This window comes from Cyclopterus lumpus, chromosome 1, assembly GCF_009769545.1.
Source record: "Cyclopterus lumpus isolate fCycLum1 chromosome 1, fCycLum1.pri, whole genome shotgun sequence".
Lineage (NCBI taxonomy): Eukaryota > Metazoa > Chordata > Actinopteri > Perciformes > Cyclopteridae > Cyclopterus > Cyclopterus lumpus.
This window is the reverse complement of record NC_046966.1, coordinates 13,013,429-13,030,567: the sequence shown is the minus strand read 5'-3', so window position 1 is coordinate 13,030,567 and position 17,139 is coordinate 13,013,429. Positions and strand designations below refer to the sequence as shown.

Here is a 17,139-nt window from a genome sequence, read left to right as displayed (position 1 = left end):
CAAAATGTAAATGACAAAAAAATATGTAGATACAAGGTTTCCGATTAATTAGATATGCTCATATTAAGTGTTGTGCATCACATAAACATGGTAATGGACTTTGCTTTTCTATATGTAATTGTGTAAATACATTTAGCATGCTAACATCAGGAGAAGGAACAATACAGTGTCTGCCCTGTTTTTGTTTCGTTTTTTCTAAATTGAGCAGCTTTCCTTCAAAATGTCTGTGCACGTCCTTGCCACACATTATTACACTAAAGGATGTCTTGCAGAGCTGTCCTTCCATCATCATCAAGTCATTATGATGCATCCCCTCACAATAAATCATCAGACCCAGAGCTGGCATTGCACAAGGCCAGAAGCAGGTAAGAAGTTGTGATAATGGTTATTGATTAGTGCACCGGCACACTGTGTCCAGTCTTGTTTTTGCTACAGATGAAATCCACCGTCCCTCCAATGCTGCCTCGTGTGCTCACTGAAGAGGAATGTGTGGGGAAAAGATGCTGAAGGGTGGCTATATAAAGCTGGTGTTGATGATGATGCGGTGCATGTGGGAATTAATTTGGTTAATTATGATGGATGCATGTTGCTAAAAAAGGTTTTTGAAAAAGAGTAAATGCAGAGGGCATGATAATCAACAAAATGTGCTTGTATGTATTTGGATTTTCCTGTTTTCATATTGCAAGCGTAATTGTGTGTAACCTGATTTTGTATCAGCATGTGTTTGTTTTGTGCTTGCACTCTCCCTCCTCTCCTGCCTTTGATGAGGCCCCTGGGAGCGACGGTTTGCATTCAACAAACTGTACCAGTTTGTCGGAACTAAAACCGTGAGAGCCTGCTCGCCATTTGCTTTTTCTTTGGCAGGAGGAAAAGCTCTGATGTGAATTAATTGCTTGTTAGCTGAGAGCAGCCACTAATAACAGCCTAGGAGTGATGCAGACTTGACAGGACTTGTCTGATGATTAGTCACAGTGATACACGTTTTGACAATTCATGTGCTGCGGTTCATTTTAGAAGGCAGAATACATTTGATGAATAAATAAATGCTTATTTTGCAGTTTGTTGAGTTTTCTGTTACATCCTTAATCACTTTGCATTTAAAAATGTATATTTTTTTACATTTATTTTATTTCATTTTCTCTTTATAATACCATCAAAGAGATTGAAAATAATTGCCCACCCGGTTAATAAGCATGGATGATCTTAACAGTTTAGTTTGTAAATGACAGGTTTTGAAGTTGAATCTATCGGCAAAGTCTTCCATATCTCTTGGAGTGATTGGCAGTAATCACACAGTACTGTAATGTTACGAGTACACTCAGGCGAGGCCATACAACTGATGAAATGCAGGAGTATATGCTTTAATTGTCAAGAGAATGAGGAGTTAAATTGTCTAAAATTGGATACACTTCGTGAAATGTCATTTCTCCATCCGTCTTTCGTTCCATCCATCCATCATCCCTCAGTCAATTTTTCCATATTTTGTATATTTAGTTTATTCTTGTCTATCGTTCCAGTCATCCGTTGCAAGTGTTCCTTCCCTTCCCTCTCCCTCTGCAACTCGCTGCCCGCTGAGCTGATTGAACATTTGCTGTTCGCTGTTTGGATTCAGTCCCAAATCCCCTGCATAAACTTGAAACAACATGTTAAGTATTCCTCAATACTTATAAAAGAGTCCAACAGCTTGTGAAATATGTGGTCATGTGTTCATGCAACAATGTTCCCTCCAGCAAAGATTGTATAAATCCACTTCATCTCCTGACATTGACTAACCTTTTCCAAGGTCTTTTTCTTTCTCCAAACCAAATCAAGAGGAGCCCAGGTACAACTAGGCTGCTGTATGAACAATGGATACGCCAAACACTGCACATATGTATACACACACACACACACACACACACACACACACACACACACACACACACACACACACACACACATGCAGGGAACACAAGCCACATCTAACCTGCACACACACGCTCCAACATCACAGCACTCTCCAGGTTGTCACAAATCAATCCAGAGTTGTGATGTTTCATTTTAAGCAAAAGTGAGAAGTGGAGTGTGTGAATGAGAGTAGAAAGACATTTTAATCATGAACATCTGAGAGGTCAGAGGGTACAATGGAGAAGCTCCATTCCTACACCTCTTCCTCTCAAATACTTAAATGTCTCTTCTCTTGACGCTCTTAATTCCTTCTTTGTCCCCCCTAGTATTTAATTCCACGCTTCCTCCCAACCCCAACATTGCCCCCCTCCCCTACCTTATAATGCCACCCTCCCTTTGAGCATCTCCTTCTACACTTCTTGACCCTTCCACTCCCCTCCCTTCCTCCTCTTTGCTTTTTCCTTCCTTCGTCCAGGCCTTTATCGAGCCCCGACATATTTAAACTTTTGCTTTCACCTTTCCACGCTGCCGGCGCTTCATCATCCCTCGCCTGTTTGTTCCCTCGCTCCTTCCACCCTTTCCACCCTACTTCATCATGCCCCCACCCGACCCCCCATCCATTCCTCCATTCCACAGCTGCCAGCTCTCAGAGCCACAGGAACCATAAATCTGGTGCAACCCCAGGAAGTGGGTCACAGGGGGACACTTAAACATGTAACACTCTAGTGAGGGTCTAACCCCTGCTGGAAAAAAGCCTCATGTGTGCATGATCATGTGAATACATGCACACTTACTTGAGCACACACACAGTCTTATGGATGTCTGGGCTTTAAACAGAGCAGTCTATGTATAGCTATGTGTTATTACAGCTCATGTTCTTACCTCTAATCAATCAAAGTTGTTAGGATTTCTGAGCAGAGGAAACAAGGAGGTCTTTGTGTCACCCAGACCCGGCACTGCTGCAGCACTTCCTCTGTTCCTGGTTTCCACCTATATGAACCTACACCTATTAGAGTCAGATGTGTCGGATGTGTGCAAGTCTCTGGAACTAGTTATTGTGTGTGTGTGTGTGTGTGTAAGTGTAAGTGTAGGTGTGTGTGTGTGTCTCCAAGGAGTTCTGGTTTGAGTTAGGCTGTGTGCTCTGTGGCTAACATTTCCTGATTTTAAACTTGATGGGAAAACGTACAAAAATTATTTTATTTATTTTTGAGTCTGCTGCGGCTACATGCACATGGCCTCGACCTCATTACAAGTTCTTAATCAAAAGTGGTTTTCCTGCAGTCTTAAGTAGTGCAAATGCAAATGTTCCGACACACCAGTCCAGTGACATGTTCAAAAAGCAGCTGTCACTGTGTGTTCAAAACATCATCTTGGGGATGATGGTGACCTCCTGTAAAAGCTTGGCCTGTCCTCATTACCAGCCTGACACACATGTTCTGTCAAAGAAAGTGTACCAAATGGGACCAATTCAGTTTGGATGTGGCGCATCTCCAAAAGAGTTCCTTTTCTAAAACACTAATCTGTGGACCACAAATTAGCTGTCAGTCATCAGCTGTAGACAGACATCGTATCAGGGAAAAGGCAGTTCCCAACAAATCAACATGTCACTCAAACACACAAACACATGCTTGGGTATTGACACAAGAAGGTGCACACTCGCAGGCCGACACGTGCGTGAACACACACACACACACACACGCACACACACACACCGTTAGTTGTGTCTTACATGTGATAGCATTCAGACTAAGAGACCTTAACTCTGTTTTCTCCCTTAATTCAAGGTGACTCCTGCAAGACATCAGAGAAAGGATACGGAGCTCAGGGCTCTCAAGATCCCTCCTAATTAATATTAATTTGCAATTTATAATTCCTCACTGAATTGCAATATAATTGTATGAAGGCTCTCTTATCTCCAAACATGATACCATCTTTGACTCATGGAAATGTACCCAATTGACACCCATCTCTGCAGATATTAGAGTGTATTGATAGGTTGTGTAATGACATTGAAGCAAGATTAAATGAATAGTAATTTCCACTTTAAGCAAAAAATCCAAACCAATTACAATGGGTGTATGAGGCATGTGGCACAGATTTGTCAGATACATAAAAGATGCTTGTTTAATCACACAGCAACGGAAATTTAAAAAATGGCAAGTGTTAGTCTTGTCAGCGCCTTGCAGTCACCAGTTAACCAGCGGAGACTCCAGAGCTTCACAGGTGCTGGTAGACATTGTCTTATGTTTACTTTTAAACAGAGCCAGTGTAGATGTTTCCCCATGTCATCAAAATGCTACGCTAAGATAATAATTTCCCTTGCTATTCTTGTCTAAATCTTGGCAAGAAAAAAGCAAAAATGCCGTTCTGATTCAATGTAACTTAGGTTTTACCAATGATGTTGAAATGGAGCAGGGTGAGTACAGCAGATAACATCCTAAGACCCCTCAGAATGCATAGCACTCTTAATTAAGCACTCGGTACAACTTTTCTGTTGGCAGTTTTTTATTTTTGTGATTTTTGTTTTTGTGTTTTTGTATTTTTTTATTTGTTCATGTTGATTTATCTCACTGATGACTTTTTGGCAATGGATGACCAGTTAAGAGCAATATCTTGTCAAGCTACGCTAGGGCACAGAGGGCCGCAATTGCAACCTGTAAAAGTTTGAATTAAAGCGTGTCTGGATAGCTGGAGCAAGACGCCACATCAATTAGCAACATGTGTGTGCATATTTTTGATGACGTAGGCTGCTCAACTGAAAAATTTAATTAAAAAAATCATGCAGTCTAATGATCAAATAAGTTTTAAACAAAGACTTCCTGTGCAAAAAGTGTTCATTAGTGCAATTTCAGAAAAAAATGTTGCTTGCCTCATCTGACTTTTAGCGATGTCACTGTGTCTCCACTTGACAGCAATTATTCTGTTGAGTACAATAAGCACAATTAACTATAGTCACCATTAAAATAAGGCCTGCATTGAAATAAATTGAAATAATGTTTTACGGTATGACTGAAATAATATTATATTAATATGAATATTGTTATGAGGCTTAGACTTATTTACAGAGAGAGAGAGAGAGAGTTGTTCAGTCCTGAGTGCTGTGCTGCTGATTGTTTGTGAAGCCTTTGTGTTTCTCTGTGCCATGTCTTGGTGGGACAAAGCACCTTGATGTCAATGCCATTCAGTCATATTGTGTGTGTGTGTGTGGGTGTGTGTGTGTGTGTGTGTGTGTTTGTGTATGTACACATTAGGTCAGCTAGGTATGAATCAGAGAGAGAGAATGAGGACAAGGAAAGAATGACTGGATGATTAGACACCCAAACTGCTCTTTCGCGTCATGCAAACAAACCATCCCGAACACTACAACACAGAATAGAAAAGGAGATTCTCATTTGATTTGACAACACAGAAAAAAGGCAAGTTCTTCTGGGGGACTGTAACCGCCAAAGCTCAAAGCACTGACAGTTCACAAATGCCCAGTCACCACGGTCCTCAAGAGTAGAATGGAATAGAATAGTAAATGCATTGGTCAACCATACAGTATATCCATGCCAGAGTTAAAATGACACTTTGTACTGGTGCTGCAGAGGAAAGGTATGAATATTTTATACACCTCTCCTAGCGCATAAGTCAGTAAAAAAAGAGGCAATAACAGCTTGTTCTTTTCATTGGGAGCTGGCCTGCGCGACTGGCAGAGCGGTGCAGTAATGCGCCCACTTTAAAGGTGACCAGACACATTCTTTCTTTGCTCTATAGTTCTGCCTGGGCTATAAATTTGTCGCCCAACTGTTGACATCGCTTGCAATATGCTGCGCTCAGGGTGTGATCACCGCATGCACTGCGAGCAAGAACAAGGCGGTGCTCTCTTTCTTGTCTGCTCGCTCAGACACACACAACACACACAATGGTGGCCAATGAGTCATAAAGTAATAAAGCTCAATGGACCCCTAATGAAAGCAAAGAAGAGGGGGAGAGTGAAGAAGAGACTCGGATGAATGACAATCACTGCTCCAATGGGAGTGTGCGTGTGTGTGTGAGCGTGTGTGTGTGTGTGTGTGTGTGTGTGTGGGGGGGGGGGGGGGGGGGGTATATCACCTTCTCCCTCCAGCAGCAGTGAAAGCAAACTCCCAGTCGCTCTCTGTGCTCCTACTCCTCCCCTCTGGAATGGAATCCACCAAATCTCTGCTAATTGAATAAGTGACAATGAGCGGGCAGACGAGGCGACAGATGCTCGCGTGCCTTTACAACCAAACCACCAGCATCATCACGCGATGTGCGCGCGCGCGCGCTCGCACACAAACACATTCCTCTTGATTCCAATCTGAACTGGGCGTCCAGAGGCGCATTTCTTTGACCGCTCCACCTGCTGCTCCTGTTGACTTGAGGGGAGGGAGATGGGGATGGGGGGATGGGGGGGGGAGGGGGGGGGGGGGGGGGGGGGGGGGGGGTTCAACGATTGTCATGAATGTTCACGACAGACGTTTAATTCACACTATCACTACGCTACGAGGCCCGGACGCACAGAGGCAATAATGAGGAGAGCGACGCCCAGGCGCACGAGCTGTTTGTTTGTTTGTGCTGATCGCATGCATTTGATCTGGGCTTCAGAGCCTCCTCTACATCAATGAAATTATCTTTGTGGAGCTGGAAGGGGGGAAAAGTTCAACAAAAAGTAAATCCGAGAGACGTGGGGTCTATATGCACCTGCTGCAGCGGATGCATATTTTTAGCTTAATTATATGGAATTCAGCAGTAAAAAGCCACCATGTTTGTTCGGCTCGCTTGGTTATGTAGCGTGCCTAAATGTATTAAGGCTCCATCTGCTTTTTACTTAGATTATACCCCCTCTATACATTAATTGTTTTATTCTGCGCAGTGTTTAAGACCCCGGCGCACCCCCACCCCCTCCAACTCTGTCTCTTTCTTTTGCTCCCTTCTTCCATAAACTCCGGAGCTGACTTTGTTCTCCAAATGTGATTAGCTTCTCTGGGACGCAGGGAGTAATTGCATTACTGCATTGTGAGCATTTGAAGCTTTGGAAATGTTGGGCTCCCGTATCAAACCTGTTTAAATACCAAGCGCAATATGGTAAAATGTGTGCAAAGTAGTAGTGAATGCAAACATTTTGCAGACATGGCCCAGACCATGAATAGACACTGGGAGTGGGAATAAAGGTTTTCCGCCAATTTAAGGCTCCGTTTTTTTAAAGAGCTTGTGGTTGGTGTCCGTTCACGTTTGGAATATGTAATAAGCTATTGTTTTCAAACAAATGCGCAGAAAGCTTTAGAAGCTGTGCAGATGGGTTGCGTTACAAGGTCAGCCCACACTGAATAACCTGTTTCAAATTGATAACATCGTCATGTCCTTAGATGGTTTATATATATATATATATATATATATATATATATATATATATATATATATATATATACATAGTGCATTTCTCATGCAAACAGTTGGTTGCAGCTGGTGGTAAATTATTCATTTGTTTTGGAGATTATGTATTTAATTCTTAAGGTTAATCATGTTTTTCGAAAATTATTCTGAAAGTGTTGCCTGGGAAATTACTTTCGCTGCGCGATCAGTGAGGATGAGCGGGACAGTTATGAGTTGAGTCTTCTTCGTGGGAAGCTTGTGGTCTTGGACTTCTGCTCCAGATGGCCACAGTCTCATCTTCAGCTTTAAATAATGCGTGAAGGCTTTTAGTAGCCTGTTATTGAAATAACTAAAGTCCCTATTAGTTGAGCGCATTTTCTACCTCTCTGTCTCTTTGACTGTCACACAAGCACGTCACGACCTCGTGCATGCGCGCACAATGTGTGAATGGTTGTGGGAAAGCTGCTTGGTACTCTACAATCCCCCATGACAACTCATTTCCTCACAGTTGTGTGGGGTTCGGGACTCCGCTGGAGTCTTGTTTGGTCGGCTGGTAATCACCGGGTCCCGGTGCCAAACAAACCGTGCCAGATGGTCTCCAGAATGCACGGTCCCAGTTGTGCACATTCGTTAAACCTTAGATCTCCCCCTCCCTCTTTCTCTCCCTGCTATGCCTCATTCATCTGTTCCTCTTCCTGCTCCCCGCGTGTGCGCGGACGCATTTACATGACTGAGACTCTTTTTTTGAAACGCTTTCCTAGATGGTGTGCATGTGGACGCTGCATGTGCTTGTTATCAAAAAGCCCATCCTGCGGGGAGTTTGAAGTAATGTTGAACAGATTCGTACACGCGGGGACGGAGTTGTTCCTCGGCGTGGCCAACTCTTTAAAGGCATTCATTAGTGTCCGGCTGTCTTTCAACGCGATTTGCCACACAGCTTACCCGGTTTACCCTCACCCACAGACAGACGCAGATGAGACGCATGTGAATTCCTTTTTTTTTTTTTTACATCTACAACAAAGTGCCCGTGCATGAAGACGAGGGTAGTCAGCTGCCACTTGAACGACCACAAGAAGACTAGATTCATTGTGAGCTTGTGGCATGCTTACACACTAACGCCAACTAAAGTGCGCCAGTGAGTTGTGACAGCTGGTTATGGCCGGTCTGGGTTATATGTTATATATCAAAAGTGTGCCTATCACGGCTTGAAAGGTATAGTGGCTGACAATGCTGGTGATTGAGGCAACTATGTGTGTCTTGTCGCATGAGAATGAAGACTATGTGTGTCTCCACGCTGTTTGGGGTGAACAGACACGAAGCGAGAAACTCATAAACCTTCCTGTGGTTTTATAGCAGTGAAAAACGGCAGGTTAATCTTTTTGAATGAATGTTTTATTCTAGAGTTTACCCCCCCCCCTGTTCATTGTATAGGTGCATGGTCGTTACTCTCAAAAGTGGGGAGAGTGAACCCCTGAGGGCGGTTTACCCCCCCCCCCCCCCCGCGGCCCCCTTCCCACACACACACACACACACACGCAGCACACACACACGCACATACAGGCAAGCATACACTTTCTCTCCCCCCACTCTCTTGCGCCTCCTTCTCCTCTCCTCTGGAGTTTGAGTGGCCACCAGCCAGCTTTTGATTCAAGAAGCGTTTGTCTTTCATGGGATGTGAAAAGGGGGGCCGTAGCTGCTGTACAACTAGTTGGTTTGAGGCAGGATATTTTTGGGCTAGTCTGTGTGCAGCGGCACCACAAACGGCGAGAGGGAGCTGAGCAGAGCGCTCGGTGCACACGCCAGACGCAAGGAAGAGAGGGAGGAAAGGCGCACAGATTTCCGTGTCATTCTGCTGGTTTCTCCCGCACACTGGATGCGCACAACAGATCTGTATGACAAGGAAGAAGAGATAGCTACACATCTGGATGTTTCTTTTTTTTAATGGAAATTAGAACAACTTGAGCCAGCTTCCTTTAACAATTGATTTGTTCCCCTCCTCCTCGCTCCGCGGCGAGAGACATGCAGCTGCTGATTGAGGGAGCACAGCATTTAGTCAATTGAAACTGGACGGGATTGACCTGCGCTGCATTTCGGAGCTATTATTTGTGATCTGTTTTGTGACTCCAACAAAAATGCAACCAGGAAAAATGAATGGACTATTTTTGACAAAAATGTGGACATTTCTGTCTGTTTTGGCGCTGGCAACACTAGATGTCACCGGTAAGACACTCAAATATCAGGTTCACGAGGAGCAGAAGATTGGCACGGTGATTGCCCGTTTGAGGGACGATGTCGCGGATGTTCTTGCTAAACTTCCGAGCTCCGTGTCGCTGCGCTTCAGAGTGATGCAAAGAGAGAGCTCGTCGTCCCTAGCGGTGCGCGAGCAGGACGGAGAAATCAGCATCAGGACGAAGATTGACCGCGAGAAACTCTGCGAGAAGAACCTCAACTGTTCCATTCAATTCGACGTGCTGACACTCCCCACGGAGCACCTCCAGCTGTTTCACGTCGAGGTGGAAGTGTTGGACATCAACGACAACGCACCCCAGTTCGCCCGCGCCGTGATCCCCATAGACATCTCCGAGAGCGCGGCCGTGGGAGCGCGCATTCCACTGGACAGCGCCACCGACCCCGATGTCGGGGAGAACTCGCTCTACACGTATGCCTTAGAGCCCAACAACTTTTTCAAGATCGACATCCAGTCCAGGACTGACGGGGCTAAATATGCAGAGCTGGTGGTGCTCCGAGAGCTGGACAGGGAGGTGCGCTCCGCGTATGAACTTCAATATACAGCCTCTGATAGGGGCGTTCCCTCGAGAACCGGTTCGACTCTTCTCAAAATCAGTGTCGCGGACTCAAATGACAACAGCCCCATTTTCGACAAGTCGTCATATGTCATTAATCTCCCAGAAAATGCACCTGTTGGCACGTTGCTCATTGACTTAAACGCCACTGACGCGGATGACGGCACGAACGCCAAAATAATCTACTCATTCAGCAGTCACGTGTCGCCCAAAATAATGGAGACGTTCAAGATTAACCCCGACAGCGGTCGGCTGACCCTCATCCGGCGCGTGGACTATGAGGCCGTTAACTCCTACGACATTGATGTTCAAGCACAGGACATGGGTCCGAACTCCATGCCGGCTCACTGCAAGATCCTGGTCAAAGTAGTCGATGTGAACGACAACAAACCAGACATCAGCATCAATCTCATGTCCTCTCAGGGGAATGGGGATGCCGCTTATGTATCTGAGGCTTCTCCCTTGGACACGTTTGTAGCTTTGGTGAGGGTGGAGGACTTGGACTCCGGGTTGAATGGAGAGGTAGAGTGTAAACTTCACGGTCAAGGATATTTCAAACTGCAGAAATCCTACGAGAACAACTACATGATTTTGACCAATGTGTCTCTGGACCGAGAGAAGAGGTCAGAGTTCAGTCTGACAGTGGTGGCAGAGGACAGAGGGACCCCCAGTCTCTCTACTGTCAAACATTTCACTGTGCATGTGACTGATGAAAATGACAACCCACCACGCTTTGAGAAGGGCCAATATGAGATCTTCAAATCAGAGAACAATGCTCCTGGAGCGTATCTGACCTCCATCATGGCCACTGACCCTGATCTGGACACCAATGGACAGGTGAGCTACTCCATCTTGGAGAACTCTGTTCACGGGAGCTCCATCTCCACCTACGTCACCATTGACCCCTCGAATGGTGCCATATATGCACTGCGTACATTTGATCGCGAAGATGTTAGTCGCATCTCCTTTGTTGTGCAAGCCAAAGACGCAGGGAAACCACTTTTATTCAGCAACGCCACAGTTATCCTGAATATTCTGGATGAGAATGACAACCCTCCAGTCATCGTGGTCCCCCAGCTGTGGAACTTCACTGCTGATGTGCCTGCATCAAAGTTCACAGAGGCTGGACAGTTAGTAACCGCGGTCAGGGCGACTGATCGTGACACAGGGGTCAACGCTGAGCTCATTTGCTCTATTGTCAGTGGCAACGAAGAGGCCTTCTTCATTATTGACCCAAGAACGTGTGAAATCCATGCCAATGCCAGCCTGGAGAACTTCCCCCATGAGCACGTTGAGTTGACAGTCATGGTCAGAGATCATGGAAGGGAGAGTCTCAGTGCTAAAGCGGCATTAAAAATCACCCTCTATGAGAACATGGAGAACCACGTCCAGGTGATGGACCAGGGGGAATCTTCTATTGATGCATCCCTGATTATCATCATCTCCCTGGGGGCCATCTGCACCGTGCTCTTGGTCATCATGGTGGTGTTTGCTGCTCGCTGTAACCGGGAGAAGAAGGACACAAGGCACTCCTACAACTGCCGGGTAGCAGAATCGACCCACCAGCACCATCCCAAGAAGCCCTCGCGCCAAATCCACAAAGGTGATATCACCTTGGTTCCGACAGTGAACGGCACCCTGCCAATCAGAGCTCACCACCATTCGCCTTCGTCCACGCCCCCGATGGACCAAGCCCAGATGGGGAGCCGGCAGAATCACCACAGCCGCCAATCCTTAAACAGCCTGGTGACCATCTCGTCCAATCACATTCCAGAGAGCTTTGCACTGGAACTGGCGCACGCAACTCCACCAGTGGAGGTGAGCACACACACACACACACACACACACACACACACACACACACACACAGAAACACACATACGCACGAACACACAAACACAAACACACACACACACAGAAGTAAATTATTCACACAAATTTCAATTGTGGTCCCTCAGCCCCTTTTCAAATTTTCTCTCTCAGATTCTCTCATTCACACACACTCTCAAACACATCAGCTACCTCATCCTCACACATCCTTCTATATTTGAGCAAAATAACTCATCTCCATGTGTGACAGTGACTTCAACACAGCCCTGTAGTTCACACAGACTCTCATTAAAACTTTTGATGATTATAGATGTGTCTTTGTCTTTACTTTGTTTGCACCCTGTTACCATTAGCTCTATCATAACCACTCAACCCTCAGTCATATGTCTCCATATTCAACTAGCCCCCCACCCAACATCATCCATTTTGTCTGATCCATGTTCAGCAGCCTCTCCATCATCCATTTTGTGTTTAATCATCCATTGTTTTGTCTTTTGTGTTGTCTCTCTTTTTTTTTCCCTCCTTAATTTCCCATCTGTTATTCATCCCCCCTTCTCTGTTTCTTTTTGTTTTCTTTTTGTTTCTTTTGTTATTTTTGGATGTAGCAAGTCTCACAGCTTCTGTCCATGCTCCATCAGGGCCAGTACCAGCCCAGACCCAGTTTCCGTGGCAACAAATACTCCCGCAGCTACAGGTAATTTACCCATGTCCCTCAGTCCCCCTCCTAAAAGGTTACATTTTGTTTACTTTTTAAACCACTTGTTTTTCATTTTGTATTACATGTTCCAACAACCTGTTGTGAAGTGTTGCCTGTCAGTTGGTCAGTTACATGTAGATCATGGTTTTATGGCGTGTAAATGTATTTTTTTGTCATATTTTTATCATGCCAATATCATTCAGTTCAAAAGTATGCAACTCATTTGTCCGAAGGTCACAACAATTTTCTTTCTACTCTACTTCAAATAATTGGGCTCAAGTTGGAAAGTGTGCATCCATCATTAATTTCATCATAATATATCCCCTTATGATCTCTGGATGATAGATTTATTGATGCCCCCATTGCTGTTGGATAGATTTATTGATGGGGCCTACCTGCAGGTAGGATTTGTTGGCCAAGGCTTGCGTAGAGATTTGACAGATTCCAGAAGCAGCCTTAAGTTTTATATGATGGATTTATTTATCATCAGTCCCGTCTGAAGACAGATTGATTCTGTCAGCCTGTAAAGCACAATGCATTCTGCTTTGCAAATGCAAAAGGTGAACTTGCAACATTGTTTTTCAGATACAGTATCTACGACGGAGTGATACACATATGTATTTGTAATCTTTTTTTCTTTTTGCCCCCCCTCAGATATGCATTACAAGACATGGACAAGTTCAGCCTGAAGGACAGTGGCCGTGGGGACAGCGAGGCAGGAGACAGTGACTGTGACATGGGTCGGGACTCCCCCGTGGACAGACTGCTGCTGGGGGAGGGATTTTCTGACCTGATCCACCTCGAAATGCACCATCGACTCCACCCAGGTAACCATCCCATCCTGTCTCTCCACAACCCCCCACCCCATTCTTGTGACCCTCCTTACCACAACTTGCCAAATTGGCTCTATCTGGCTGACTCGCATACCTAACACCTTCTACAGCAGCACCTCACACTTAACTATCACCTCAACTTCAGAGCACAGTCGCACCTCAGCTGTATCGTTTCTTGCAAAAGAAATGTGTGAAGTCATGCTTCAAGTTGGATTTTGTCCAGGGTTGATCGAGAGGTTGACAAGATATAATGATAATTTGGAGCAGAAAAAAGCTGATAGCCAATTACGTTATTCACATGCACACAGATGTGTTCTGTGGACCTCATTATGCGCCTCGCGCCTCCATGCTGAACGGTGGTGTAAGTCCCCTTTTGAGCGGCTACGAAGCCATCGGCCACTATCAGAGCCCAGTTCCTCCAACAATGATAGTCCTATTTATCGACATCCAACTTTTGACCAAGAGTTTGATCAAAAGCTTCTTAATCCTGAACCCTTAGGAATAAGAAGATTGAGACGTAATGAACTAGCAGTGCATTAACCCGAGCTATCTTCCCCCAGACCACACCCATCCCTCTCCTGCTGCCTGACACATTTCAGCACCATGGACAGCACCAGGCCCAAGCCCATTATTTGTCTGTACACCTGTCTATATAGACACTCAATTCTCCCTGTTGCCAACACAATCCCCATTGTACTCAGCCCCATTCTTCCACAGAGCCCTCATTTCCACGCTCGTTATCACACTGAGAGAGGTTACAGTGTGTCTGGTTTGTGTTATTGTGTGTATGTGTGTGTGTGTGTATGTGTGTGTGTGTGTGTGTGTGTGTGTGTGTTATCTGCCCCTAAGTTAGAGTTGTGTCTGTAAAATCCTCCCCGGAGCGGAGATGAGTCGCCTGTCATCTGTATGTGTCTCAGTATGCAGTTTCTTTTTTGTCCTTCCTTCTTTTTCTTTTCTTTCTCTTTTTTTCCCCCTGGTGAGTGACAGTGGTGCACTTTCATGTCTGAACTGAGGAGAATTCATAGTAATTGCTTTTAGAATTATGTTATTCTCTCTCTCTCTCTCTCTCTCTTTCTCTCTCCCTCACTTAGTCTGTCTCTCGCTCACTCTCTACTACATGCCTTGTTCCTCTGTACTTGTTAATGTATTCTCTATCTTTATTGAGATGGATAAAGGGAGCGGTGGTGGACATGGGCAGTCTTTCTCTATCTCGTTTTTTTATCCCTTTGAGAAAGATTTGAAGGTGTTACACCCCTCCTACCTCCCCTTCCCTTCCTCTATCTCTCATGGTAATGTGAAAAAAGGGGGTGGGAAGGAGATAATGGGCCGAAAAGGAGGATTATCCCTGTTTCTCTTCAATAGATTTAATTTGTTTAGATTTTTCTATTTAGATATGCAAATGTGTCTATTCATGCTAGATATGACAAAGGAACTAAACAAGCAAATCCCTGCCTCAGCTGCGTAGTCGGGAGATGCAGGCATGCTTGGCAGAGCAGCCAAAAATTACATTAACATCTACCTGTAATGCAATTTATGTGGGATCTTGCAATTATTCATTTATTTATCTAGTTCCTGTGATTGTTTCCATACCGCTAAGCTTTGTTTTGCATTCATTCAATTTTCCTTCTCTATTTATCGTCCTGTTCTATGTACAGTGTACGTTATAAAAAGTCTTGGATCTGCTCCTCACTCTTTGTATGCCCTTTTTTGTCTTGGTTTAGCTATGAGACTGTGCACGGATGAATGTCGCGTCCTGGGACATTCTGACCAGTGCTGGATGCCCCCCATCTCCTCGCCGGCTTCCTCTGACTACCGCAACAACATGTACATCCCTGGGGAGGAGTCCTCCCAGCAGCCTCAGATTGAGGATGACCAGTCCTCCGTTGACTCGGAGCGGCGCAAGAGCTTCTCCACTTTTGGCAAGGAGTCTGGGAATGAAGAGGAGGGGGGAGATGTCACCGGAGGAGGAAGTGATGCTTGTGTGGCTGGAGGAGGGGCTGGCTCCCTCCTCACGGAGATGAACTCTGTGTTCCAGCGGCTCCTGCCCCCTAATATGGACTCATATGCAGAGTGCACTGAAACAAGTCCACCCTCTTCCTCGTCAACCACTGAGAGAGGAAGTGGGCGTGGTGGAAACATTGCAGGTAACCATAGTAACAATGCTGTCCCTCAAGACAACCGAAGAGGATTGTTGCCAGGTGGGAAAGGCCCTGCTTACCCCCCAGGAGTGGCTGCATGGGCGGCCAATACCCACTATCTAAATCCTGGAAGTGGATCAACAGGAACCAATCATGTCTCCGCCTCTCCCTCCTCATCATCCTCCACCTCCACTTCCACCTCAACCAATGGACAGCCGCCACATCTCAAATGGCTGCCAGCCATGGAGGAAATCCCAGAGAATTATGAGGAAGATGACTTTGATGGCGTCTTCCATCAAGGCGGCAAGCGAAGTGAGAGCCGACAAGAGGCCAGCATGGATGCTAGCGAGCTGGTCCATGAGATTAACAAACTGCTGCAGGACGTCAGACAGAACTAGAGAGGGGAAAGGCATAGCATGGTTTCACCTCATTCCGGAAAATGCTTGTGCTTTGTGTCAACATATATACACTTTATGATGACTGTTTCCTTGTTCACTATAATGCTTGTCTTGTTTATTTTACCAAATATCCTCTTACCAGCTTAGTGCTGAGAGACTCGCAGAGGAAAGTAAAACACAGCACTGAAGTTGTGATTGAGGCGACTTGAAGGCATCATACCGAGCGCTCAAAGAACAGATCGCTCAGTTGTTATTACAGTCTCTCCGAAAGTTGCTTGAATGAGTGATTTCAAAGGAGATCCACCAACAAAAGCTGTACCCTTTCTTCATTTGTAATGTTTACTGCAGCGTGAACAGACTCCACAGGGAGGAACCAACAGTTGTGTGATCTAATTTCTGCTTTTACGGTGTACAATGTTGTACAGTTTCTGTGGAAAAAGGCAAACTCACTTGAATATCGTGCTATGTCTCCTGTTTTGTTATTATGGAATGTAATTGTACAATTTGACCTTTGCATTTTAAAAATACACTCTTTTTTACTTCTATATATTTATATGTGTCCATGTATGTTTGTACAGAAAAAGAAAAGAAATGTCTATTTTTTATATTTGTCACTGCATGTCTTAATATCACTTAATGTGTCTCTTTTCCTCTGCCCTTGTTTATTTCATAAAACAACTGTATTTAATTTTGGTATTGAATTTGTGTGTGTGCGTATTGAAAATAATCACATTCCAATGAAGTTCCATGTTGGAAGTTGGTTTTGTATGGTAACGTTGTGACCATTGGATGATAAATAAAGTGGAGGGATTCATAACAGCATTTGAGAAGTGTCTTTGGTATTTCACACTTCTTTCAGTAATGCCACGTCACAGAATGTGTCCATTTGCCCCCCTGTGTCTTAGCACCCCACGATGTCCAGCATCAGAACTGCAGCACCCTCTGTATGCACAGCCAACATCTGCTGTGTGCTTTCTAGGCAAACCCTTCCCGAGCCTCATTATACCACAATTCACATGCATTACTCTGCTAATAAACACGCCATTAACTGTAAATTTATTCCCAAACGAGCTCTCTAGATAAAAATGCATTTAGGCGTTAATTTAGTTTCAGAGAAAAGATTTTCAGTTTCAATGTCTCTCTCATCCAGCATCATGCTTATGGTAAATATGCATA

General features: G+C 44.9%; 1 protein-coding gene across 1 annotated transcript; it reads left to right on the top strand.

Moving 5' to 3' along the window:
* The first annotated feature begins 9,395 nt into the window (after nucleotides 1–9,395).
* Nucleotides 9,396–16,004, top strand: pcdh18a (protocadherin 18a). The gene is made up of 4 exons (XM_034529954.1): nucleotides 9,396–11,885; nucleotides 12,503–12,591; nucleotides 13,249–13,421; nucleotides 15,149–16,004. Exons 1-4 carry the CDS (start codon nucleotides 9,396–9,398, stop codon nucleotides 15,961–15,963), a joined length of 3,567 nt encoding a protein of 1,188 aa, XP_034385845.1. The 3' UTR covers nucleotides 15,964–16,004.
* The last annotated feature ends 1,135 nt before the right edge of the window (nucleotides 16,005–17,139 follow it).

What these genes read in the sequence shown, in the direction of transcription:
- pcdh18a (XM_034529954.1), top strand. Translation starts at nt 9,396, where the DNA reads ATGCAACCAGGAAAAATGAATGGACTATTTTTGACAAAAATGTGGACA. An exon ending in ACGCAACTCCACCAGTGGAG is followed by an intron (nt 11,886 to 12,502) that starts GTGAGCACACAC and finishes TTTTGGATGTAG; the next exon opens with CAAGTCTCACAGCTTCTGTC. An exon ending in GCACCATCGACTCCACCCAG is followed by an intron (nt 13,422 to 15,148) that starts GTAACCATCCCA and finishes GTCTTGGTTTAG; the next exon opens with CTATGAGACTGTGCACGGAT.